The 27,012-nt window shown below is 38.6% G+C and overlaps 1 protein-coding gene and 1 pseudogene across 4 annotated transcripts; both read left to right on the top strand.

The window, feature by feature from the left end:
- The first annotated feature begins 2,376 nt into the window (after nucleotides 1-2,376).
- ZNF286A (zinc finger protein 286A) lies at nucleotides 2,377-27,012 on the top strand. Of its 4 annotated transcripts, none has more exons than XM_045824641.1 (6): nucleotides 2,377-2,495; nucleotides 2,836-3,114; nucleotides 4,011-4,096; nucleotides 7,489-7,603; nucleotides 9,657-9,749; nucleotides 22,894-27,012. In XM_045824641.1, exons 2-6 carry the CDS (start codon nucleotides 3,078-3,080, stop codon nucleotides 24,123-24,125), a joined length of 1,563 nt encoding a protein of 520 aa, XP_045680597.1. In that variant the 5' UTR covers nucleotides 2,377-2,495; nucleotides 2,836-3,077; the 3' UTR covers nucleotides 24,126-27,012. The 4 variants fall into 4 exon arrangements, with proteins under 4 accessions (XP_045680597.1, XP_045680598.1, XP_045680599.1 ...); XM_045824642.1 differs by having other exon boundaries at nucleotides 2,410-2,495; nucleotides 2,822-3,114; XM_045824643.1 differs by having other exon boundaries at nucleotides 2,430-2,495; nucleotides 2,906-3,114.
- LOC123809546 lies at nucleotides 6,627-6,744 on the top strand (annotated as a pseudogene).

Genomic DNA, 27,012 nt, shown 5'->3' with positions numbered 1-27,012 from the left:
TTAATATAATAGAATTCTTCTGATATTTTTTCCTTGTGAGTCCATATTCCCTATGCCCAGGTTATAAGCTGGTAATGTGTGGAGGTAAGGGAACCAAAAACCTCAAGGTGTTTCCTGTACTTCCTTTGACTTACCAGGAAGGGCACCAACTGTAGGTGAAATATATGTATGTATGTGGGGAGAGGAGGAGAAACTTAGGGAGATTTTAGTTGTTTTCAAAGCAGAGAATCTGTGGTGTTAGAATTTGGCATGCCACCCCGTTTACCATCCTCTTTCTACCAGGTGATTTTATCCCTCAGGGAACTCTCCATCACTATCTCCTTTTTGCATTGACCATTTGACTCACTGCAAGTATGTGTGAATATGTGTGTATCAGAGTGTGAAAAAGGTGAATAAAACCCTTTGAAAAGGGTCCACTTTTATCTATTAGTATCTATTCCTCTCCCAGCCCAGCTCTAAGGCTACGCTGGGATGGTGCTAGAGTGGGAAAGATGTACCTAAGGCAATGCAGGAATGAACAGAAAGTAGCACAATAAAATGCTAAAAACCCGCACTCCCTATAGCACTTCCCCACAGTCCCTTTGTGGCATCTAGGAGTCTTCCACTGTGGTTGTCATTCTCTTATAATCTATACACACACACACCCACACCCACACACACACATACACCCTAGGACCAACTGTAGCCATGTGTCCCAGAGTTTCCAATGAATTTTTCAACAGTTTTGCAATCCAACAACCTCTCCCTTCTAGAAGATCTCTGGGTTGGGTTTGGAGAAGGGAGGTGGCAACTTAAGTTAGGATACTGCATTAGTTATCTTTTTCTACATAACTATTACTATACACTTAGTGGCTCAAAAAAGCACACATTTATTATCTCACAGTATCTGAGCAAAGGTCTGAGCACAGCTTAACTGGGTCCACTGAAGCTGGCTATCAAGATGTCAGCCAGGATTGGGTTCTCATACAAAGGCTCTAGTAGGAATGATCCACTTCCAAGCCCCTGTGGGTTGTTGACAGGGTTTAGGCTTTTGCTGGCTGTTTGCTGAAGGCCACCCATAGCTCCTTGCCATGTGGGCCTCCCAAACCTCACCACTTCCTTCATCAAAACCAGCAAGAAGTCTCCTAGCAAAACAAGCATTAGAATATGCCACCTTTGCTGTGTCCTATTGTCAAAAGTGAGTGCCAGATGCACATTGGCTGAGTAGCTCAGAGCATCACGCTGGGTAGAAAAAAAATGCATGTCTGTCTGTTTCTCTCCAGCACTCTCCCCCCGCCTCCAAAATCAATTTAATTTTTTTTTCTTAAAATAATGAGTCAAAGATCCTACCCACACTCAAGGGGATGGGGGCGCAGGGTGAAATTAAACAAGGGTGTGAATACCAGGAGGCTCACATAATGGGCACTAGATAAGGGGTGGCATCTCATGAGAACTAAAAATCATCTTTACCTAAATTTTTTGAAAGCCATTAGAGGGTTTTAGGCAGTAAAGTAACATTATATTCTTGTTGCATAATGACCACTGGTCAGAAAGTGTGGAGAATAGATTGGTGGGAAAGAAAACTTGAGTTAAAGAAATCAGTTAGTGAAATGATGGTGGCCAGAACTAAGATAATGCTAATATGGGAACAGAGGAAGATGGACAAATTGGAGTTATTTAAGAAATAATAAATAGGACTTAGTGATAAATAGACATTGAGACAGAGAAGAGTTAAGGGTATTCTCATTCTTGCTTTTAAAATGGGTTTGTGAAGAGGGGCAGTTGAAACACTATGAGTTTGAGGGGGGTACATTTGTCCACTAACAGGATGAGACTGACTATGCTCCTTTGAGAAAACCACCTCTTTTCTTTCATTTAAATTAATGGTTATGCCTGCTTAAAAAGAATCTCTTGCTCAAATTTATTGAAACTGGTTGAATCTTTTCAACTTACCTATTTCATAAGTGAATTTTCAGTATTACAGTAGTCCATGGATGGATGCATTTACATCGATTTGCGTATACAACCCCGATGTTCCTAAAAACACACCTTCCACTTCACTTGAAGGCAAAGGAATTTGGGGAGGTAAAAAATATGGAAAAGCCAAAGCTCCTCTAATATATCTCACATTTACATTAATTTAGGTTGAACTCTTCAGCAGCCCTGAGCACTGGGCTGTAGTCTCCACGTGCAGAGAAGCGCGGCTACTCGCACTTACACTCCGATCCTTCTCCGATCTTAGCGCGCTCTCGGGTTTCTTGGATCTCTCACAGGGGATGAGGCACATACTCTCGCGAGAAGGAAAGAGACAGCTGCTCGTTCGCACCCCCCCACCCCCCCCATAGCGCCAAGTGTACTCCCACCTGCCGCGAAACGGAGTGTGGCAATTCCCAGAGACTTCTGGGAATCGTAGTTCTGGGGCTTCGGGAGGCTCTCCAGAGTTGCTCCCTCCTTACGCAGGCGCGACAACAAGCTGGCCGGAGAAGTTCGTAGTCTTTGTTGAGCGTGGATGGGAGGTGAGTTGGTGGTTCTGAGGTGGCTTTTCTCCGATTGGCTTCGGTAGTGGCCCCTGGGCATCGATCCGTGCAGAGTCGGGGCTGGAGTGCACAATGGTAAAAGGGGCCTCGAGGGCGGATCATGAGCCCCTCCCCCCTTACGCTCCGGCCGGAATCCCTCCTGCGGGTGCCGCCTCCTGGGGACTCGGGTGCGAGCGCGGTGCCGGCTGAGCACGATGGGCGGGGCGCGGGGCTGTCGCGGGCCTTGCAAAGAGCCCCGAACACGGCGGGATTTTTCTACGCGCCTTGCACCTCCGCGGCAGCCCCAGCACCATCTCTCCCAGCAGCTCGGTTCCCTCAGGTGCAGCTCCAAGCGGCAGAAACAGCCATCTGAGGATCCAGTCTCAGGGATGCTGTCCCCGGGCTTCCAGGTGCCACCCTCGTAGTACCGAGGAGAAACCGGATCCGACTTGATCCAAGCCTCTCCGCAGAGCCCCCAGAGGGAAGGCGGGAAAGAGGACTGGGAGGCCCCTGTCCAGGCAGGTCTGAACTGAGGGGATTCTGAGGAGATCAGAATCTTCAGAACCAGGCGGATTGGTGATCATGGAGAGAGATTTGGCCGAAATTCCGGAGAAGAGAGGTGAGAGTTGCTGGAGTGTTGACTCGTGTTGTGGCAGGGTGAAATTCTTCCTGAAGAGAAATTGTTGCCTCAGGGAGGTGGCTCTTGGCAGACGGCCCTGCCAGTCTCCTTTGTCTGGGACGTGGATGGGCTCCTTGAGTGAGAAGGGAGGGCTTGGTATGGGAGCATCCCCCTTTCCACTGCAGCTGAGTGCACAGTGATCCTTCAAAACCACCCCCAAATGTGAGCGAAATGTTAGCTTCTAAGGCATGAGCAAAGCCTCAATTACTGTTCCTCACACGTTCTTTTTGTCAAACTATCAGTGAGTCTGAGCATTTAGCTTCTTGGTTGGCCAAAAAAAAAAAAAAATTCCCTCAACTGTTATTTCATTTGGCACAATAATCTTATAATTTCAGAAGTGCAAGTATTTTTGTTTTGTGTAGTAGAAAACAGGCATAAAAGTCAGTAACTGACTAGCCCAGTCTTTCTTGAGGTTTGGTCTGTGACCTCATGTCAGAATTACCCCTGGGTGCTTATTAGATGTATGGATTGCACCTCAGACTTAATAATATTTAGAAGTGGGATCCAGTAATCCATGTTTAAATAAGCTTGCTGGGTGTTTTTTGAGAAGTGAGCCTATTTTCTTAATTTAATGTAGATTAAGTTTGGAAATAAATTGACTTATTCTAATTTGTAGATTAGAGTACTGCCTACAAGTGGGTGTTACGATTATAGCAACAGTGAATTTAAGCCCCTGAGTAACAACATTTCTGGACATTCTCAAGGATGCATTTGGGCTCCCTCCAAGTTGCAGTGTTTGTAGGGAGCATCATCAGTATGGTGGAGTGATTTTTACCTTGTAAATCTGAATCACAAGGTACATTTGGATCTCACAAGGACTGCTTTCTTGCCCTTAGCTCTGTCTTCCCAGGATTCTTTTTCACAAGAGAAGAGCGCAGAGAAAGGAGAAGTGGCAGCTCTGCGCCTCACAGCCAGATCCCAGGTGAGTGGGAGGCTACTGATTGTTGAAATTCCACCCTATTTCTTAGAGCACAAACACACTCCTTTCTCTCTGATGTGGAGTTTCTGTGCCCACCAGAGCCCATCAGGCGGCTAATGGACTCACTAGAAAATGTTTTCTACTGACTTATGGTGTCTTCTTCATCTAGTATAACAGGCATGTAAGGAGCCATTAGCCTTCTTTAGACTATTACGCTGATTTCTGAGCTTGGTGACTTAGGAAACTATTTTAAAAGAAAATGGACATCTTAAAACTTATTTTTCTCTAGGGGAAACAACATACACACGACTGTTAAGTAAGAATTTGAGAAAGCACCTTTTGTGCTGAAGTGAATTATGAAAATAATAAATACTCAAAAGTTCAAAGGAGTGCTTAAAAAGGAAAGCCTATGGAAGGCTTAATTTAAATAGTTAAAATCCAGCTCTTCAAGATGATGAATGCTGAAGTTTAGAATTGAAGCAACTTACTTTCCAATCTGTCCTACAAGAACAAATATTAAGAATTTTTAATTTAAGTTCTGGTTGTACTATATGGGTGATTAATATATTATTCATTTCATTTAACTATTTATACGTTTGAAATTTTTATTAAAAGAAGTTGGGTAAGAGGAAAGGATTCTTCATGATGTGTATGGCATGCTACAACCCAAAGATTCCTGAATTAGCCTTTTTCTTTGCTACTGTGATCCCAAGTGTAAAAAATACACATTGAACATTGGTACCATTTGTAAAATTGACTTCTCAGGATCCTTATATACTTGCTTGTCTTCATGTTTCTTAGCTGCTTTACATTAGTATTGAAGACTGTATTAGTCAAGAAGCTTAAGTTGCAGCTGATAAAAGCTCAGTTTAAACTGATGTAAGCAAAGAAAGGTGTTTATTGACTAACATGACTGAAAAATCCAGGTCTCACTGGAAGTAGTTCTCAGTAGTAACAGAACCTATTTTCCCGATTTCACTGACCTTTTCTTTTCTCTCTATGGGTTTTCCTCTTAAGTAGGTTTTTCTCCTAGCACTGGCCCTTACCAAATCTAGGCTTCCACCTTCCCACATTGAAGATCAGAGACAAAAGCCAGCTTCCCTCCTAATCATTCCAGCAAAAGTCCAGGGATTAACTCTTTAATGGGTATTAGGCCATTCTTGGGCTGGTTATTGTCCAGATCTAAGTGTATTTCTCTAACTGGGCAGACCTATGGAATATACCTGCACACACAGATAGAAACACACACACCACCCATGAGTCAGAGATGGAATTAATATTATCTGAACTACACTGGCCAGGCATGGCAGCAGAATACAAGTACCAGAGGACACTTTGATACTGGATTCAACACCGTTAGAACCTCAGGGTAGGTTAAAACCTTTTATGGAAATTTTTAAAAATTTTCTTTGTCTTTTTTGCATTGCATTAGATTTGGTGTTATGCTAATATTACAACTACCTTATTAGATTTTCCTGGACTATTTTTGTTGACTTCTTAAAATATTAAAGTTTTAATTTTTGGTTATTATAACCAAGTGAACAGCATAGACATAGATAAGTATGAAAGTAATATTACTCCCCTGCCTTTCCCTGAGGATAACAGTTTGATGCATATTGTTCCATATGCTTTTGTTGAACTTGCACTACTGTATTCAGACATGTGATATTTCCTTTAATTTCTCCCACACCCTGTCACCAATTTTGGGGTATTTTTAAGAGTGTCTTTGTGTAAACAGAATTTGGCTTTTTTTCCAGTTTTTAAAGGGAAACTAACTCATTCACATTAATATGATTCCTTGTATGTTTCAAATTTTTCTTGTCATGTGATTTTTATAATTCTGTTTACTATGCTTTCTTTCTTTGTATTTTCTCTGCCTTTTGTGCAATCGTTTGCATTTTTCTGATTTTTTTCTTCTAGTGGTCAAATTTCTGTTGAGTGTCAGTTTAGTTGTAGATGTGCAGATTGTAAGATCACAGTCATTTTTCCTCAAAATTTCTTGCCCACTTAGTGGCTACTTAGTAATTTACATTTTATTTTCCATGGATGATTATTGTATGTTTTTTAAGTTTCAGATTATTTCCTTTTTTGGAAACTGTTTTTGAAATAATTTAAGGCTTAAAGGATGTTATAAATCTTAAAAAGATTTCTTATATACTCTCCATTCATATTCTCTAAAAGTTAACATTTTACCTTGCTTTATTCTTATTTTCCAAAATTAGGAAATTAGCATTGATATAGTGCTATTTTTCTTGTCCCTCCTTCAATTTCTGATTTTATCCTGTAATTCTTTCTTTTTTCCTTAGTTGTTTGTTTTTTTCTAACTTGACTTGTATGCTTTGTTCATTTATTTACATTATTTTTTAATGAAATGGAAGTGTTTAAAGCTGTAATACTACCTATGAGTACGGTTTTAGCAGTTTGTCATTGGTTTTGCATTTTATTTTATTATTTTGATATTCTGATGTGTTTTAAATAATCAGTTATTGCTTTGTTCTGATTATATTTTGGGATTTATTTAAATTTACTTTGTATCGCTTCTCGGCCTTTTGGCTAAGATCAAGTGTAGTATCTGTTCTTATCAGTTTAAATTTACTTTGTTACTTTTGCAAATGCTTCATGAATTTTTAAATAGGTGTTTTCTATCCAGTTATAACATTTCATATATATTCATTTCAACAACCTTAGAATATTATTCCCATTCTCTGTGGTTTTATTTTAAAAGGCATGTAATATTTATATGTATCTGCCTCCTTACAGTTTTGTATTTTTTCTGTCTTATGTAAACTTAATTCTATGATATTTACACATAAACATGTGTGAGTGTTACCTGTCCCCTTAATCAATTTGTTGTCATCATTTTTCAGTTAATGTTTTTGGCCTTGAATTCATTCCATGCATAATTGGATGTGGTGCTCAGTGTCAGTCTTTTCATTCCATGACTTCTCCATTGACAGCACTTGTACTGCAATTCATCTTCTGATTAGTTACATTGATTCTACAAGTTTTTAGTGAGGATTCACAAGGAAAGGTATACAGACATGTCTTTTTTCCTCCTCTCTGTATTTTGTTTACTTTACCAAACTATATTGTTGAGTCATTGGTTCATGTTTTAACTCTTTATTCCCCAGAAATATTATAGTGTCTAGTGGAAAAACTATAGTTGTATTTCTTTTGGTTCTCATATTGAGAACCACAGCATGCCTGGCACATAACTGATAGCCAGTGACTTTATAGAGAATATTTAGAATCTGAATACTGTTAGAAAACTTGTTGTTTTACTTTTGAATGTATTCAATCCCTCTGCTCCAGGGCCACCAGCAACGGGGAAGGAAGGGGGCGTGAAAGGGATGCTGAGTGAAAGATGGTGAATGAAAGTATGTTTTGTGTTGTAGGCATCCATGACATTCAAGGATGTGGCCATGGACTTTACCCCAGAGGAGTGGGGGAAGCTGGATCCTGCACAAAGGAATGTCATGCTGGAGAACTATAGGAACCTGGTCTCACTGTGTAAGGATGGGTTTTTTTCTGTGACTCTGCAGTCTGCTAATGGGGACATACTACTTTATTGGAAGTAAAATAACAGAGTCTTTACTTTTCTGTTCAGGAGTCATAAATGTTCATCCCTTGGCCCCAGAGAAAATCTATTGCTGTACTAGGTTCTTGGTGAACTGACTATGCTTGTTTTGTATTAGGATTCTTTGGATTCAAGTGACAGAAACCTAATTCACATTAGCTCAAGGAGGGAAAAATCTTTCTTTTCACTGATTTTTAAAAAAAACTCTTTATTGTAAGTTAAATAAATTTATCTATTTTTAAAGAAAGATAAGCTTTTTCCCGACTAGCTTCTGGAATTGAGTAACAGTTGCTGGCCTTGATCCTACCTGATTGTTGTTGAGATGGTTCTGTTTCAGCGTTCCCCTTATTTCTAAGGTACAGTGCTTAGCCCTAGGGAGGGGAAATTACTTTTAAGGTATTTCTCTTCTTAGAAATTTTGTTCAACTTTACGGGTTTTCAACTAAAAGCCCACATTAGCAGTTTATATTGATATGGAATAAAGTACAACCTCGGTTTCTAGAAATCTAGTTTCTAAATTCTCTCTTTAGCATTTTATCCCCCTAACTGTTGTGTTCTACTGGCTAACGTAAAGTTGTGATTTTTGTATGTACAGCTCAGGACTCAAAAAAATTAAATGGTATTTGCATATAGATTTTAGTGGTCTTTCTCTGTAGGTACTTCCTGTGTTGGCTGTGTTTCTTAAATCACAGTCATTTGATAGAACTACATTGCAGTCTCTCCCTGCAGCAGTAAGACTGTTGCTTTTTACTTGAACTGTACTGTCTACACCATGATTTGGAAATATCAAGGTGAATGTGAATACTATATATGTTTGCTTCTGTCAAGCACTGTAGCCCAACAGTTACTGCCCATTTATGCCTTCAAAATGTGGTTTTATGAAGTTAATTTGGTTATTTACTTATCTTTCCACAAAAGAGTTAATCTGTTAGTATGTTGATGGGAGGTGGGAAAAAATGGAGTGTTTTTTTATCTGATTAAGCTCTCTCTTAGCTGAGCATTGTGAATCTAGATTAGAAGGTGTGGACTTTATAAATATTTCTTTCTTCCTTCAGTCATAATGCTGGGCTTAGTGTGTATTCCTACCCTTCCCACAGGGGTAAATACTTCTTTTATTTTTCCATTCCCTTCTCCCAGCTGCCCTGGGTTTCTGCCACTGTGCCCAGGTAGCAGTTTGGCAGTCCAGCCCCTGGCAGTGAAGGCTTCTGCTAATTAAGAGAGATGGGTCTAGGTAGATGCTAGATTCTGTTTCTCAGGGGGAACAAAATCTTCATTCAGGGAATCATATATATTATCAGGAATTTATTTATTTTAATCACATGGTTTGACTTTGCCCTGAATTGGTTTTATTCCTAGGACCGCCCCATGTGGCAGAGATGGCCACTGGCAGCTCTATGCTTACATTCTCCTTCCAGTTAGAAAACTAAGGAAAAAAAGGTAGTGTTTCTGTCCTGGGAGTTTCTGCAGATAGGGTCACATGTTGATCAGTGAAACACAACCACTAGAGCCAGGGAAATAGGGTACTCTGGCCAGTTTGGACCCTGTGACCACCTGCATGTGTGTGCACACATGTGCAGATGTGTATGGGTGTGTTTGTATGGGCATGGGAAGTTCTAGTAACTAAAGAAGGAAGGAGGAAAAAGCAGAAGACAGTTCTAGTCACCACAGTCACAACTTTGTGGTGCTGCCACTGAGGTCCTGTTTTCTCCAGCTTCTTCCCTAAGCTAGGGATTGATCTGCAGTGTCTCCCTGGAACTTCCTCAGTAAAGAAAGATAAATTCTCTTCTTTTTGACAGGCAAAAACAGACTTCTGCTGCAGATATTTTAAGCTTCGTGGAGAGGTCCATCTTCTTTCACTGCATGTCTTCCTGTAATCCTCTGTCCTCTTTGCATATCAGGGGTTTTATGCTCTAGGATAGATGATTGTGCCCACCACAAAAACTAAGTCCCACTTCTTTCTCTCTTTCTTTTAACTTTTGATGAGCAGGGCTTCCAGTTTCCAAGCCTGAGAACTACAATTTGGAGAGTGGAAAGGACCCATTGATGCTTGAGAAAAAAGTACCCAAAAGCAGCTATTCAGGTGAGTTAGGTATATGGGAATCTTTAGAAATAAAAGCCCCTCAGGACAGTGAAAAACTGTCACTTTTCAGTGCTTAAGTAAGACTATTAGAAGTGCCTACATGCTTTTACTTTTAAAATATTTTAAATTTCATAGCAATTTAAATATATACAAAAGTCAAGAAAAAATATATACATATGTTTTACATTAAATACATGCTAATATTTTGCTTCATTTGCCTCTTTTTCTTCTTTTTTTCAATATAAAATAAATAAAGTTATAACTGTAGAGGTCTATGAATTTTCACAAATTGAATACATTTGTGTAACTAGCACCCAAATCAAGAAACAACCTTACCAGCACCCCTAGAAGCACCCTTATGCCCTCTTTAAGTCACCTTTTTTCTTAGAGTAACCTTATCCTAATTTCTAATACCTCAGATTAGTTTTAACTGTTCTTGAACTTTATGTAAACAGAATCATATTGTATGTATTCTTGTGCCTGGCTTCCTTCACTGAAGATTACTATGAGATACATTCATGTTGTTACATTTAGTTGCAGCTCATTCATTCTCATTGTTTTACAGTCTTTCATTATGTCATTATACTAGTTTACCTGTTCCCCTAAGATGGTTATTTGGGTAGTTCCAGTTTTTACTTATATGAGTAGTGCTGCTATGTTTGTTCTGTCTTTTAAAAAACACATATATGCATTTCTGTTGGATATATACATTAGGTAGAATTGTTGGGTCAGAGGGTAGGTCCTTGTTCACTTTTGGTACATACTGTCATAAGGTTTCCAAAATAATTATACCAATTACATTTCCACTAGCAGATTATGTGAGTTCTAGCTGCTCTGCATCCTTATCTGCACTTAATATTGTCTGCCTTCTTAATTTTAGCCATTCTTATAGGTGTGTGGTATCTTTTACTCTTTATGAAATAAGAAACATTACAGGTTTAGTTGAACTTCTTTTATTATTTTTCTCCTAGACATAGTCAATTTGTACAGTTGGTATAAAACATCCTAATGTTTGTGTGTGTGTATGTATGTATATATACACATATACATATGTACGAAAATGTATATATAGTACATTATACTTTAATAATTCAGTTTTTAAATTTCACATTGTATTTGATATTAATCTGTGTTAATACATATGAATTGTGTTTATTCATTTTAACTACTATGGAACAAGTCCATTGTGTGAATAAACTGAACAGTTTAATTTTAGTTTTTTGCCATCAATAAGAGAATTGCAGTGATTGTCCTTCTATTGACTCCTTATGTTCATCTTAAGAGTTGGTTTAAGATGGATAACAGAATAAGAATAGCTAGGTCTTAATGTATCATGCGTTTAGCTTTATTAGAAACTGCCAGTGTTCCACCACCATTCTGGCCAATAGTTGGCACTATTAGATTTAGTAATTTTTGTCAGTCTCATAGATATGAAATGATATATCATATTTTTAATTATATTTTATTGATTATGCCATTACAGTTGTCCCAGATTTTCCCCCTTTGCCCCCCTCCACCCAGCACCCCCAGTCCCTCAGGCAATCCCCACACCTTTGTTCATGTCCGTGGGTTATGCATATAAGTTCTTCAGCTTTTCTGTTTTCTATACTGTACTTTACAACCCTATGACTGTTCTGTAACTAAATTGTGCTTCTTTTTAAAATATATTTTATTGGTTATGCTATTACAGTTGTCCCATTTTCCCCCTTCACTCCCCTCCACCCTGCACACCCTTTCCCACCCACATTCCCCCCAGTTTAGTTAATGTCCATGTGTCATAAGTTCTTTAGCTTCTACATTTCTCATACTATTCTTACCCTCCCCCTTTCTATTTTCTACCTATCATCTATGCTACTTATTCTCTGTATTTTTTTCCCCTCTCTCCTCCCACTTCCCTGTTGCTAACCCTCCATGGAATCTCCATTTCTGTGGTTCTGTTCCTGTTCTAGTAGTTTGCTTAGTTTATTTTTGTTTTTGTTTTAGGTGTGGTTGTTAACAATTGTGAGTTGTCATTTTATTGTTCATATTTTTTTATCTTCTTTTTCTTAATAAATCACTTTAACATTTCATATAATAAGAGCTCGGTAATGATAAACTCCTTTAACGTGACCTTCTCTGAGAAGCACTTTATCTGCCCTTCCATTCTAAATGGAAGTTTTGCTGGATAGAGCAATCTTGGATGTAGGTACTTGCCTTTCATGACTTGGAATACTTCTTTCCAGCCCCTTCTTGCCTGCAAGGTCTCTTTTGAGAAAACAGCTGACAGTCTGATGGGAACTCCTTTGTAGGCAACTGTCTCCTTTTCTCTTGCTGCTTCTAGGATTCTCTCCTTCGTTTTTATCTTGGCTAACATAATTATGATGTACCTTGGTGTGTTCCTCCTTGGGTCCAACTTCTTTGGGACTCTTAGCTTCCTGGACTTCCTGAAAGTCTATTTCCTTTGCCAGATTGGGGAAGTTCTCCTTTATTATTTGTTCAAATAACTTTTCCACTTGTTGCTCTTCCTCTTCTTCTTCTGGCACCCCTATAATTCGGATGTTGGAACATTTAAAGTTGTCCTGGAGGTTCCTAAGCCTCTCCTCATTTTTTTGAATTCTTGTTTCTTCATTCTTTTCTGGTTGGTTGGTTGGTTGTTTCTTCCTTCTGGTCCACTCCATTGATTTGAATCTCAGTTTCCATCCCATCACTGTTGGTTCCCTGTATGTTTTCCTTCATTTCACTTAGTGTGGCCTTCATTTTTTAGTCTAATTTGCAACCAAATTTAACCAGTTCTGTGAGCATCCTAATCACCAGTGCTTTGAACTGTACATCTGATAGGTTGGCTATCTCTTCGTTGCTTAGTTGTATTTTTTTCTGGAGCTTTGATCTGTTCTTTCATTTGGGCCATTTTTTTTTGTATCGATATGCCTTTTATGTAGTGAGGGGCAGAGCCTTAGGTGTTCACCCTGGTGGGTCAACCCAGTCACTGTGCTGTGATGCTGTATGTGGGGGAGGGGTCCGAGAGGGAACAATGGTGCTTGCTCAGCTCTCTGCCAGATTTCAGTCACTTCTGCCGCTTCTCCCAAGCAAACTGGCCCTTCTAGTGCTGATTCCCTGTTGGGTGGGTTTGTGTACATTCTAGGACTCCATGGGTCTCTCCAACGAGCTATCCTGTGAGTCTGGGAGTCTATCCCTGCGCCTCAACCCCCACAGGTGTTTTCAACTGGTGTTTTGAGACTATATTTCCCCATGCTCGAACCCTGAGTTGTGGGGCCTGTCTCACTCCCCAGTTTTACCTGGTTTATCTGTGCACAAATGTGGGACCACCCAATTTTCTAGCCACCTTGCGTACTGCACAATCCGCCACAATCCGCCCTCCACAATCCGCTGCCTTGCTGGGTCCACCGGCTGCCACCTTGTGTGCCTGGGTCCACCAGCCACCGCTTTTTTTTTTGCCTCGACCCCTCCCCACCCAGCTACCTGACTCTGCCCCTCCTACAGGTCTGGATGAATGTGTCTACTTTAACTCCTTGGTTGTCAGATTCCATACAGTTCAATTTTCTGTCAGTACTGGTTGTTTTTGTTGTTGTTGTTTGTTTATTTATTTATTTTTGTTTCTAAATTTTTGTTGTCCTTATTTTGGTTGTGCAAGGAGGCACAATGTGTCTACCTACGCCTCCACCTTGGCCAGAAATCCTAAATTGTGCCTCTTAATCCCTTCACCTTTTCACTTCTTCCAATACCCCCTCCTATGTGCAGCCAACAAATCATTCTCTGAATCTGTGATTCTGTTTCTGTTCTGCTTGCTTAGTTTGTTTTTTAGGTCCCATTGTTGATAGAGATGTATTTATTGCCATTTTATTTTTCTAAGTTTATCTTCTTGTTCTTAAATAAGTCCCTTTATCATTTTAGGTAATGATGGTTTGGTGATGATGAACTCCTTCAGCTTTTTTTTTTTTGTCTGGGAAGCTCTTTTCTAAATGATAGCTTTGCTGGATAGAGTATTCTAGGTTGTAAGATCTTGGTTTTCATCACTTTGAACATTTCTTGCCAATTCCTGTTAGCCTGCAAAGTTTCTTTTGAGAAATCAGCTGATAGTCTTATGGAAACTCCCTGCTTTTCTCTTGCTGCTTTTAAGATTTTCTCTTTAACCTTTGGCATTTTGATTATGTGTCTTGGTGTGATCCTCTTTGCATCCATCTTGTTTGGGACTCTGCGTACCTCCTGGACTTGTATGTCTATATCCTTCACCAAGTTAAGGAAGTTTTTCCTTATTTTTTCAAATAGGTTTCCAATTTCTTATTGTCTCTCTTCTACTTATGGCACCCCTATGAGGTGAATGTTGGTGTGCTTCAGGTTATCCCAGCGGCTCCTTATACTATACTCATTTTTTTTTTATTCTTTTTTTCTTCTTGCCATTCCTGGTCGGTTGTTTTTTGCTTCCTTGTGTTCCAAATCATTGATTTGATCCTTGGCTTCATCCACTGTACTGTTGATTTCCTATAAATTGTTCTTTATTTCAATTAGTGTAGCCTTTGTTTCTGACTGGATCTTTTTTATGCTGTTGAGGTCCTCACTAAGTTGTAAGTGCATCCTTGTAACTAGTGTTTTGAACTCTGCATCTGATGGATTGCTTATCTTCATTATGTTTAGTTCTTATTCTGCAGTTTTGTTCCATTCTTGTATTTTGGCCATGTTTCTTTGCCTCCTCATTTTGGCAGCCTGTCCTGTGTTTGTTTCTAGTATTAGGTAGAGCTGTGGTGACTCCTTGTCTTGGTACTGTGGCCTAATGTAATAGGTGTCCTATGGTGTCCAGTGGCACAGCCTCCCCTATCATCCAAGCTGGGTACTCAAGCTGTGCCCTCTGTGTGGGCTCAGCTTGTAGTTGAGCTTTGATTGCTGTTGGCAGGTCAATGGGAGGGATTTAGCCAGGCCAGTCAGCTGCAAGGACTGGCCGTGACCACTGACCACCAACCTCCAACCACCATGGAGGATCAACTATGCAGGCACCCACTCCACAGAGCCAGACCTACTTCAGTGGGGCTCTGGTGGCCGCTTGTATTCCATCTGGGGCTACTTGACACAAGCTATAAAGCAGTCTGCAACTGGTGCTTCTTATGCTGTGCTTGAAGGTGTCCTAGCGAGGACAAATACCAACCGAGGCCAGCTGCTGCTAGTGCGGGACCTGGGGCTTCTTAGCAAGGTGTGGGTGCTTGCTGAGGCCAGCTGCTGCTTGTTTGAGAGGATTTGGGAAGATCAGAAGCATGAATCAAGGCAAGTCATTCATAAGGAAAAGCCACTGTTAACCACTTCGGTAGGCCTATAAGTTGGGTGGGATGGAGTCTTAGGGAATAACCAAGGTGAGGCAAGCAGTGTGAGCCAGGTTGATGGAGTCTCAGATATGTGCTCTGTGGCTCTGTGGGAGGAGGGATCAGAAGAGGAGCAATGGCCTCTGCCAGCAATTCTGTCTTGGAGAAAGCTGTTCCCCAGCTCTCACCTTGATGCCAGTTCCTTCCTGCATTCCACTGCTGCCTTTCTTTCTTTTTTTTTTTTTTTAAGATTTTATTTACTTATTTTTAGAGAGGGAAGGGAGGGAGAAAGAGAGAGAGAAACATCAATGTGCGGTTGCTGGGGGTCATGGCCTGCAACCCAGGCATGTACCCTGACTGGGAATCGAACCTGCGACACTTTGGTTCGCAGCCCACGCTCAATCCACTGAGCTATGCGAGCCAGGTCCAGTGCTGCCTTTCAAGCTGCTGTCCTAATGATGGAGCTGAGCGGGAGTGAGTCTAAGTAAGTCTCTTTGTGGTCCTTTTAATAGAAATTGCCCTGGAATCCAAAAGTTTCTTCCACTGACTCTATCTCCATTGGTTTTTATAGCCAGAAGCCACTGATTTATCTTCCAAGAACTGGAACCCTGTGCTGGGGTCCTTGTGTGGAGCTGGAACCCCTTGCTCCCAAGATATCCCTCCCGATTTTTATTTGCTACACATGGGTGTGGGACCAGCCCATCCCACGTATCCACATCTCTGTCCACATCTCCACCCCACCTACCAGTCCAATGGATGTTATATATTTCATACTTTTTAATTATGTGTCTCTGGTTATGAGGGAATTTGAGTATTTCATATGGGTATTAACTATTTTGGTTTCTTTGTAAGTTATCTTTTGATATCCTTTGCCTGTTTTCTTAAATTGGGCCATTTATATTTTTTTGATTTGTTGGGTTCTTTATATTTTAGGTGCTGATAAATGACAGAAGTACCACTATAAATCAGTGAGAAAAAAATGGTTCTTTATTCCGTGGGTTTTTTATTTTATTGTATCTTATGCATACAGAATTTAAATTTTTTAATGTTAGCAAATTTATCAATTTTTAATACTTTGTGCTCTTTGTGAATTATCTTCCTTATTCCAGTGTTGAAGGTAATCTGTACTTTATTCTAAAATGTTCAAGTTTTGTTTAACAGGTAATTTTTTTTCTATATGTAGTGTCATAGGGAACAAATTTTATCTTTTTTTCATGCTTACAGCCAATAGTCCAGCATTATTTATTTTAAAATTTTATCTCTTATCACTGATTTGTAATGCTAATTCTGTGCTAAATTTAGGTCCCATATAAACTTGTGTCTGTTTCTAGGCTGTCTGGTATACTTGTCTGTCTGTTCCAAAAATGTACTGTTTTAATTATTATACTTTATAGTATGTATATCAAAGAAAATCTTACCTTAATTTTCTTTTATTGAATATAGAGAGAGTTTTAAAATCTTCCCTGTGAGGTGGGTATGTCTGTTTGCCCTGTAGGCCTGTTCATTTTTGTTATTTGCCTACTAACCTCCATTATCCTTTTTTTTTTGTGGAAGGTATTGCCATTGTCTTAGTAATATATAAGAACTCTCCATATTATGAGGTATTTATTCTTTGTTATGTTACAGATATTTTTCTAGTTTTTGCCTTTTAGTTTTGTGTTGTACAATCTTTTATTTTCTGTCTTGATTCGTTTTTAGAAACACTCCAAGATTATAGAAATACTCGCTTTTCTTCTCTTCTAGTATATTTGTCTTTTAATTTTTTCTTTAAATCTTTAATCCATTTGGAATTGCCTCTTACTTTTCTGACTGTATCTTCTTAGCTTTTCTATTCTGAACAATTAAGTTTGGGTTGCTCAATGTTTGGTTTGAATCTCCCTTCCCTCTATAACCTAGGATTGTAAACCTGAGTGCCTGCATGGGCCAAGGTAATATAATTGAGTGAAGCAAGCAAACTGGAGGAGCATATGGCTCAACTGAAAGGGGTAGCCATCACTCCATTAGCTTTACCTCAAGAGCTGGCTAACTTTTTATGTAAACAGCTATATGGTAAATAATTTAGGCTTTGTGGGACATATGTTATCTGCTGCAACCATTCAATATGCCATGGTAGGATGAAAACAATCATAGACAGTTTGTAAATGAATGGGTATGGGTTTGTTCCAATAAAACTTTATTTAGAAAAATAGGCAGTGGGCTGTAGTTTCCAGTCTGTGCTCTAATTGGTTCTCATTCAGTATGCATCTAGTTTTTTAGGTCTTTTCCAAGAGAAACCCAAAATTTGAATGTTTATATGAAATCTTTCTATTTTTAACTGTTGGCAACTAATCTCAAAAATTTGTATAACAATGTGGGCTAAACATGTCTGAGGGCCAGATTTATCCAGCTAGTCACCTTTTGCAGCCTTGGCTTTCTTTTTCAGCAGTCTCATCTACTTCCATAGCCAAATTATTATCTCTTATCGAGATGAATCCCAAATTTGTATTTCTATCCTAGACTTCTCTTGGGGCTCCTATTCTGAACATTTATGCAACTATTTGATGGCTCCATTTGCTTATACCAAAGACACTTTAAAACTGAAGCATATTTAAAACTGAATGCCTGATATATACCCACATTTTCCTTGCCCAGTAGGATCTTTTTGCCGATAATTGTCTTAATGACATTCACTGTCTTATCAAATTTTACAAGCCATAAATGTATGAACAGTCTTTACACTTCCCTCTCCTTTACCCAGTTCTTCATTGTATTTGTCTAATTCTATTTCTTTGTTGTTAACATGCCTCCATCTCCCTTTTGTTTACCTGGACGACAGTGATAATCTCCCTGATTCCACCTTTGCCTCCATGTACTTTATTCTTTATATCATTACAGTGATGTTTTCAAAATACAGACCTAATGATAGTACCTTTTTTCTTAAACACCATTTCTTAAAAGCCATTTCAATGGCTTCCCATTGCTCTTAAGATAACAGCCAACATCTCTGATATGTTCAATATCTTGAAAAATCTTTTACTTAATTATTCCAACCTTATCTTATACCTATCCTCCCCCTGTTTTTGTACTCTGTCTTAGTGGTTCTTCAAAGTTTTGACATCATAGGACCTAATTTAACTCCAAAAATTATTGAGGACCCTAATGGGCTTTTGTTCATGGGAGTTAGATCTAACAATACTTAACTGTCTTAGAAATTAAAACTGAGAATTATTTTAAGCCATTAGATAATTCATTTTTAAATACTCGTTATAAATCCATTACATGTTAATACTGACAACAGTTGTTATAAAACAGCATCTTCTATAATAAAAAGATGCTATTGAAGAGAACTGCATTGTTTTACATTATTACAAGTCTCTTTATGGCTTAATAGAAGACAAGTGTATTGTCACATTTGTTTCTGAATGCAGTTTGTTATGATATATTGTTCTGGTTGATGTGTATGAAATAAATCCAGCCTCACACCAAAAAATAGTTGGAAAAGGGGGAGTATTTTGTAGACTCTTCCTGCACTTGTAGGTGTTCTGGGCAAAACTGGGCAAGTGGTAGTTTCTTAAAGATTAAATAACTGTGGTAGCCAAAAGCAAATCCATGAGTTTTTCATAGCCTTAAATTAAAATCTATTAAGTAGTTTGGAAAATAGTAGTTCACTGAGTTATGCAGATCTTCCAAAATGGATACATTATATTACACAACATTAAAAATAACAATTTTTAATATCACCACTGACTTTGTCAGAAAAGTCATTAAGTATTAGGAAGACCAGCAATTGGGCCCTGGAATAGCTATCATACTATTGATGGTAGTTAGGTTTTGCAAAATTCTAATTTTTTCCCAAAAGCTCAACTTTTATGAAATACTGTCAGTCGTTTTTCTTGAAGTGACAGGCTCACTTTTCATTTTCAAGAAAATATATGGCAAATGTCCAACGTGAATAACATAATTTGTCCATTAGTCATTCTTTCAAGAAAAATTGCAATGCATGAAGAAAGTGGTTAATTCAGCTTACAACTCAGACTATCTCATGAGTGGTTATCTTCAAAACCACCATCATACTGTGATATGGGTAGAATTGTTTTATGAATGTCCAGAACATTAAAAAGGAATATACTCAAGGTTTGAAGTTTAATAAAATTAATAATGTTTACTCAGACATTTTTAAGTGAAACTGGCTTTTCTTTTTAAACTAAGAGTACGTAGTGGGAAGAATACAATAACTGCTAATAAGTTTGGTGGCATTGTCCTGAATCATGCTAAGTCATGAGCAATTTTACTACGATTACTTTTGTAACATCAGTGCAAATGTAATGACAATGAAAAAGGTAACATTTAAATATTATTTTGAAAATAGTTTTGACCCTGGCCAGTGTGGCTTAGTTGATTGGGCATCATCCTGCAAACCAAAGGGTCATGGTTTTTGATTCCCGGTCAGGGCACATGCTTATGTTGCTGGTATCCCTGGTTGGGGGGTACAAACAGGGCAACCAGTTGATGTTTCTCTCTCACACCTATGTTCCTTTCCTCTCTTTCTCCCTCCCTTTTCCTCTCTCTGAAATCAATAATCATGTCCTCTGGTAAAAATAATAATAATAAAAAAAGAAAATAGTGTTTAACTTACAGTCCTAGAGGTCCATGGACCACACTTTGAGTTCTCTATCTACTTATACAAACCTCATGTGAATATTTTATGTGTAGCACTTACGCTGTGTCAGTTTTAAATGCTTTATAAATATTCTCATTTATGGCTTATTTAGGTTGGTGTTATTGCTCATCTTACAGATAACTGAAGTAGAGAGGTTAAATAACTTGTCCCAAATATACAACTAATAAGGGGCAGAGCTGAGATTAAATCTGTGCCTTCTGATTCCAGAATCCATGCTCTCAACAACTGTGCTTTTCTTGAATGTTCCTCTCGCTTCAGGGCTTCTGTACATATTGTTCCCTCTACCAGAAGCACTCAAGTCAGTGCTTTTAAACCTATTACCTAGAATACTCCCTTGAACCACAGCTGAAGTGAAACTTTTACTTCCTCAGGGAAGCCTTCCCTCATCCCTCTAGATTCCCATTCTTACATTCTTTCATAGCATCACTTGTTTATTTCTTACTACTTACTACAGGTACAATTTTATATGTATTTGTGAATGTTAGATTAAATTCTCTCATGTGCATAGGGACTGTGTGTGTTTTCCCCAGTACCCGGAATAGAGCCTAGTAGATGGTAGGTATTCAATAGATAATTGCTGAATAAATGGATAGAATAGTATAGAGATGAGTGAATAGAATCATTTTGCTATATGGAATGAGGGACAGATCTAACTTAATTTTTCCTAAATGTGTAATCAGTCATAGCTCCATTTATTGGAAAAACAAATTATCTTTAGTTCACTGACTAAAATACCATCGTTATATTGTCCTTAATTCCTATGTATACTTGACTTTATTTCTGAATTTATATCCTTTGCTTCTGACTGGGATCTTTTTTATGTTGCTAAGGTCCTCACTAAGTTCCTTGAGCATCCTTATAAACAGCATTTGGAACTCTGCATCTGATAGAGTGCTTATTTCCATTTCATTTAGCTCTTTTTCTAGAGTTTTGTTCTGTTCTTTCATTTGGGCCATGTTTCTTTGTCTCCTCATTTTGGTAGCCTCCTTGTGTTTGTTTCTATGTAATAGGTAGAGCTGCTTTGACCCTGTGTCTTGGTAGTGTGGCCTAAAGTAGTACATGTCCTGTAGGGTCCCATGGTACAGCTTCCCCTATCGTCCAAGCTGAGTACTCAGGGTGCACCCTTTACAAGAGTACACCCTCTTGTAGTTAAGCCTTGGTTGCTGTTGGCAGATCAGTGGGAGGGATTTACCCAAGCCAGTGAGCTGCAAGAACTGGCAGTGACCACTAACCACCAACCTCCACCCTCCATGGGGCGTCAGCTGTGTAGGGTCAGAGTGGTGGTGCTCTGATGTAGTCTGTAGCTGTCCACTGGGTACACTGGCCCTTGGGTTTCCCAGCTGGTACAGGCCAAGGTCAGCCCCCACCTGTGTTTTGTCCAGGGCACCCTGCCAGAGCTGTAAAGCAATCTGAGGTGGCTGCTACTTGTGCTGGGCTTGGAGATGCCCAGGTGAAACCAGGCTGTGACTCTAATCTGGCTACTGCTAGGGCTCACTGAAGCCAGGTATTGCTTATTTGGTAGGATTTAGGAGCTAAGACCATTCATATGGAAAAGTAGCTTGGGTGGACCCATTAGTTGGGTGGGGTGGATTCTCTGGTGATCTCTGAGGTGGATCAGTGTTAGCTAGGTTGTTGGAATCTTAGATGTGGCACCAGTCTGCCGGTGGGGGTGGGGCCTAGAAAAGGGATAATGGCCTCTGGTCGACTTTATGCCAGACACCTCAGCCTCCCCCTGCAGACCACTGGTGCACTCAACCCACCACTCCATTGCCAGAGCCCAGAGGGAATCTGAGTAGGTGAGTCCGTGTCTCGGTTCTTTACGAGAAACTGCTTAGGGCTCCAGCAGTTTCTTTCACCGACTCAATCTCCATTGATTTTTGCAGCCAAACATTGTGGACCCTTATCTTCCTGGCACTGGAACCCTGGGCTGAAGGGCCTGGTGTGGAGCTGGGATTCCTCACTCCCGAGATACCTCTCCTGAATTTTCATCTACCACATGTGGATGTGTAAACAGCCTGTTCCATGTATGCACCCCTCCTGGCAGTCTGGATGGATGTGGTTTCTTTAACTCCATAGTTGTTAGACTTCCATTCAGCTCGATTTCTGACATTCCTGAGTGATGGTTGTTCTATATTTTACTTCTGATTTTGATGTGGTTGTGTGAAGAGGCTAGCCATGTCAGCTTACGCTGCCATCTTGACCTAAAGATTCACTGTTCTGTTTTATTGATCTCTTTATTCCTTTAAACCACACTTGTTAAATTGTTTTAGCTTTACAGTTTTATATTGGATATAAAAATTCTAATTTATTTATATTGGATATATTTAAAGAAGTCTAGCTCCATCCCTGCCCTCCTCTGTTCTGTTACTTTCTACATAGGTAACCATTTTTATTAATATTTTATTTGTGGTGTTGGTTTTGGTAAATATAACCAAATATGTCTATATATTTCTATTTCCCCTTTTTTCTCCACACAAAAAGTAGCAGTCAATACACATTAATTTGAAGTTTGCTGGGTTTTTTAATTTAATGTATCCTGAAGATTATAGCAGTTAGACATCTTTCTTATTTTTTAAAAGTTACAAGGTACTCCATTGTATGTATATACCGTTGTTTATTTAATCAGCACTCTAGAGTAGGATATTTGATAATGTTACCAGTTTTTGCTTCCCTAGTTAGTGTAGTAATAGATAATCTTGTGCATATATAATCTCATATATTTACCATTGTGTCTTTGGGAGCTCATAGGAGATTTTGACCAGGGGCATATTATTAAAACATTGTTAGGGAAAATGAAACTGGAAATGGAATGCAGAGTTGGATATAAATAGGATTGGATGACTGAAAGTTTATAATTTATAGTTGTCTTCAATACTAAGGTGGTAACTGGCTGGATATTTATTACTACAGTGGTATTTTAGTATGCTCATTTCCTGCTCACCCAGTGATAGATTTTTTTATCTGCATCCTTCCTTTATTTCTGTTTTTTTCTCCCCCTATTCACTTTCCTAGATATGGTCTGTTTATTTTCTCTTAATTTCCCTCCATTTATCCCTCTTTGTGAATCATTTCATGAGTCAAATCCAATTATTCATTGAAGGCATGCTTTTCACCTTCATTAGCTCTTACCTATTACACAACCACCTTTTTGTTGAGCACAGAAATGAAGGAAATATGTATTTCCTGTTTTTTTCAGAGTTGGAAAGTAGACCTGAGAGCAAAGATTCAACTTCAGAGCAAGATTTTTCCAAAGAAGAATCGTGCCAAATTGCAATAATAGACAGACTGACAGGGAATAGTGTCTATGACACCAACTTGGAAACAACTCTTGAATGTGAAAATTTGTTAGAGAATCAGCAAGGAAATCAGGGGAGACACTTGAGAGAAATGTTCACTAACATGAATTCACTCCCTGAAGAAAGAGCTCATGAGCATCATATATATTGGAAAAACTTTAGTCAGAAATCTGTCCTTCTCCATCAGGACAGAGTTCCAAAAGGAACCTATGCCTTTCATACGCTCGAAAAAAGACTGAAGCAGAAACCAAACTTAAGGAAGAAGCAGAGAATCTATAAAGAGAAAAAACCTCATAAATGTAATGACTGTGGTGAACTCTTCACTTACCATTCAGTGCTTATTCGACACCAGAGAGTTCATACTGGAGAGAAACCCTATAGCTGCAGTGAATGTGGGAAATCTTTTAGCCACAGAGCTAATTTAACTAAACATCAGAGAACTCATACTAGAATTCTCTTTGAATGCAGTGAATGCAAGAAAGCCTTCACAGAAAGTTCCTCCCTTGCAATACATCAGAGAATTCACATTGGAGAGAGACCTTATGAATGCAGTGAATGTGGGAAAGGATTTAATCGAAGTACCCATCTTGTGCAGCATCAGTTGATTCATACTGGAGTGAAGCCTTATGAATGTAATGAATGTGACAAAGCTTTCATTCATTCATCAGCACTCATCAAACATCAAAGAACTCATACTGGGGAGAAACCCTATAAATGTCAGGAATGTGGGAAAGCTTTTAGCCATTGCTCATCCCTTACTAAACATCAGAGAGTTCATACTGGAGAAAAGCCATATGAATGTAGTGAATGTGGAAAAACCTTTAGTCAGAGCACACATCTTGTTCAGCATCAAAGAATTCATACTGGAGAGAAACCTTATGAGTGTAATGAATGCGGGAAAACCTTCAGCCGGAGTTCAAACTTTGCTAAGCATCAAAGAATTCATATTGGAAAGAAACCATACAAGTGTAATGAATGTGGAAAAGCCTTTATTCATTCATCAGCTCTTATTCAACATCAGAGAACTCATACTGGAGAGAAACCCTATAGATGTAATGAATGTGGGAAAAGCTTTAAGTGTAGCTCATCCCTCATTAGACATCAAAGAATTCATACAGAAGAGCAACCCTGAAAATTACTAAATGTGAAGAAATGTAAGTTGGTTTTATCACTGTGTTAAATATAGGAGTTATAAGTGACCCTTAAAATGCTGCTTATGGACCAATTTTGTATGCATCTAGTTTTACTTGCATAGTATGTATTTTTGAGCCATAAACAAAATGTTCCTTATATCCATTGATTTGATAATTATGAAAGATACTTTCCAGATATTTCAGGTTTTGATCCCTAACCCTTCCCCAATACCCTTTTGTGAAATTCAAGAAATCCTTAGTAGTGAGTAGCAATATAATAAATCTGGAATCCAGTTTCTTTCTCTCTTTTTCACATTATAGCCCTGTTAAAGCTTTTCACTTTGCAAGGAAATTCTTATTGGGTATGTTAGGCAGAGGGTTCATATCCTTATCATCAGAAATACAGAGTTGCTCCTCTTTGAATCCAAAGTAGAAATCTACATTTACAGATACTTTCATTTCTCCAGTGTCATTTCTTTAATATTAGCTATAGAAAGTTAAAGGTTAAAAGTTGAAATATGCTTTGAATTTCCTCTCTCTCCACAAAGGCTGTTCTCTAATTTGATTAACAGAAATAGAATGTATTTATAGCTGGCTGTACATTACATTTACATGGGTTATGCTGGTCATAGATTTAGATAATTGCTGGGTATAACTTCATTTTCTACTTGCTTGGAAGTTACCCTGAAGTAGTATGGGTCAGAATCTTAAATATAGTTTTGATCAAGTCCCTCTTTTCTTATCCATGGCATTCATTGAATAAATCATTGGTTTTCTATAATGACAGTATTAGTGAGATTTCATTTCTTTACATTATTCTGCTTTCTGTAATCGATGATTTGTCACTTTGAGAAAAAGTCACTGGGATGTTGAGGATCTGAAAGTTGATGGGTTTAATGTGTTACCATATTTAGGATCCTAGTCCAGAAAAATAACTGAAGCAACTATAAGATAGAAAAGGAACTGAAGGAATGAGAGAAATATCTTCCTGTCAGATAGGTTAAATAGTGACTCACTTGACAATAAGCAGCTTCTCTCTGTGAAGAAGTTGCCATTTTTGACCTTCATGTATGCCCACATTTTTTGTTCTTGTTCTCTCTGTATGTTAGTTAGTCTTTGCTATATCCCAGAGCCATAAAGAAGATTGAAAAGGCATGAAACCACATGATATATTGATATACTTAAATGGGTGACCAAAGACCAGTAATGTGATTGGGAACACAAAAGCAAAGGTTCAGATAAATATTTAGCAAAACATTATATAAAAGTTAAGATTTTTTGTTGTTGTTATTCTATTAATACATATTATGTGAAAAGATTATAGAAAAAGTAGAGAGAAACAGTAGTTATAGATTTCTTCTTCTAATTCTACCTTTTATGAACATTCAGCACCAGTCCATGTTTTGCTCCTTTCTTGATATGCCTGTGACTTATAATTCCTTCTCTGTAGACTTTAGTTCTATTATTGAAGAAAAGTAGAATAAAGTTTTAAAGTGGTGGTAGTGGAGAGCAAGATCATTAAGGATGGATCAAGTATAAATTCAGCAATGATTGAAATCCAACAGTATGAAAGAAATGGGGCTGAAAGGACTTGGAAAAGGTTTTGTAAAGAATTTTTAAAAACAAATTGAAAGGGGTAGAGATGGTTGGGAAGGCTCAAGGTCTGAGAGGTCAGGGTAGGAGAATGGCTGATGAACAAAATAAAGGAAAGGGAGCTCAACTCTTTTCATCACCTTAACCAATAATGGTCTAAAGCAGGAATTAACAAACTGTGGGCTGGACCTGTAGACCAAGTATGTCTACTGCTATTTCTGTAAGTAATGATTAATTGGAGTTCAACCACACATTCACTTACATGTTGTTTGGCTGTTTTATACTAGAATGACGGAGATGAGTAGTTGCAGCAGAGAGTATATATATATCCTGAAAAGCCTAAGGTACTTGCTATTTCTTAATGTGCCAAATGCTTGAATGACAGTAAATGCATCATTTGGGGGCCAAAATTTGACTAATAAAATAACATCAGCATGGACTTTTCAAAGCTGGGTTTTAATACTGCCACCTCTGTTTAGCAAGTCTGTGACCTTGGAAGGCTACTTATTTTCTGAGCTTCAGTTTTTTACCTGCAAAATGAGAATAAATCATCCCTCATATGGTGGTTGTGAGGACTAAATATGACAATGCAAGTAAAGTACCTGGTACACAATAAATTATATAGAGTCTTTTCCCCTCCCCTTCCCCTTCCTTTTCTCTCCCTCTCTCTCTTAATGTATGTATACACACGTATTTTAATGAAGTGTTATCTTAGTTCATTTGGGCTGCTATAACAAAATATCTTAGACTGAGTGGCTTATTCAACATTATCACAGTTCTGGAGAGTAGGAAGTCTAAGATCAAGGCCCCAGCAGATTCATTGTCTGATGAGGGGATTCATGGTTCCCCTCAAAGATGGCCATCTTTTCACTGTATACTCACATCCTGAAAGGGCAAGGGAGCTTTGTGTCCTCTTTGATGAGGTTACTGACCCTGTTCATGAGAGTTCTGCCATCGTGACCTAATCACCTTTTAAAGGCCCCACCTCCTAATACCATCACATTGGGATCAGGTTTCAACCTGAATTTTGGGGGAACACAAACATTCTTGTAATTTAATTATAGTTTAAGTGGTGGTAAAGGATTTGCTGTTAGTTTTACTGAGAACTCTGGCCCTTTACATTTCAGTATTCTTTTTATACCTGGTGTTAAATCTATGGGTTTGTACATTGACATGAATCCTGGAAGTTTTAGCAGTCTGCTTTTCAAATGTTTTTGGTTACCTATAACCCAAATTTGACTGTTCATATTAGCCCACTGTCAATAAAGATATTTACATATTTATTGTCAGAAA

This window comes from Phyllostomus hastatus, unplaced genomic scaffold, assembly GCF_019186645.2.
Source record: "Phyllostomus hastatus isolate PE091 unplaced genomic scaffold, TTU_PhHast_1.1 phas_scaffold_55, whole genome shotgun sequence".
In the NCBI taxonomy this organism is placed as follows: domain Eukaryota; kingdom Metazoa; phylum Chordata; class Mammalia; order Chiroptera; family Phyllostomidae; genus Phyllostomus; species Phyllostomus hastatus.
This window is presented reverse-complemented; position numbering and strand designations above follow the sequence as displayed.

Excerpts from the sequence above, each read along its gene's own strand:
- ZNF286A (XM_045824641.1), top strand. The coding sequence starts at position 3,078 with ATGGAGAGAGATTTGGCCGAAATTCCGGAGAAGAGAG. Across the intron at positions 3,115-4,010 it reads CGAAATTCCGGAGAAGAGAG|CTCTGTCTTCCCAGGATTCT; the intron begins GTGAGAGTTGCT and ends TCTTGCCCTTAG. Across the intron at positions 7,604-9,656 it reads TAGGAACCTGGTCTCACTGT|GGCTTCCAGTTTCCAAGCCT; the intron begins GTAAGGATGGGT and ends TTTGATGAGCAG.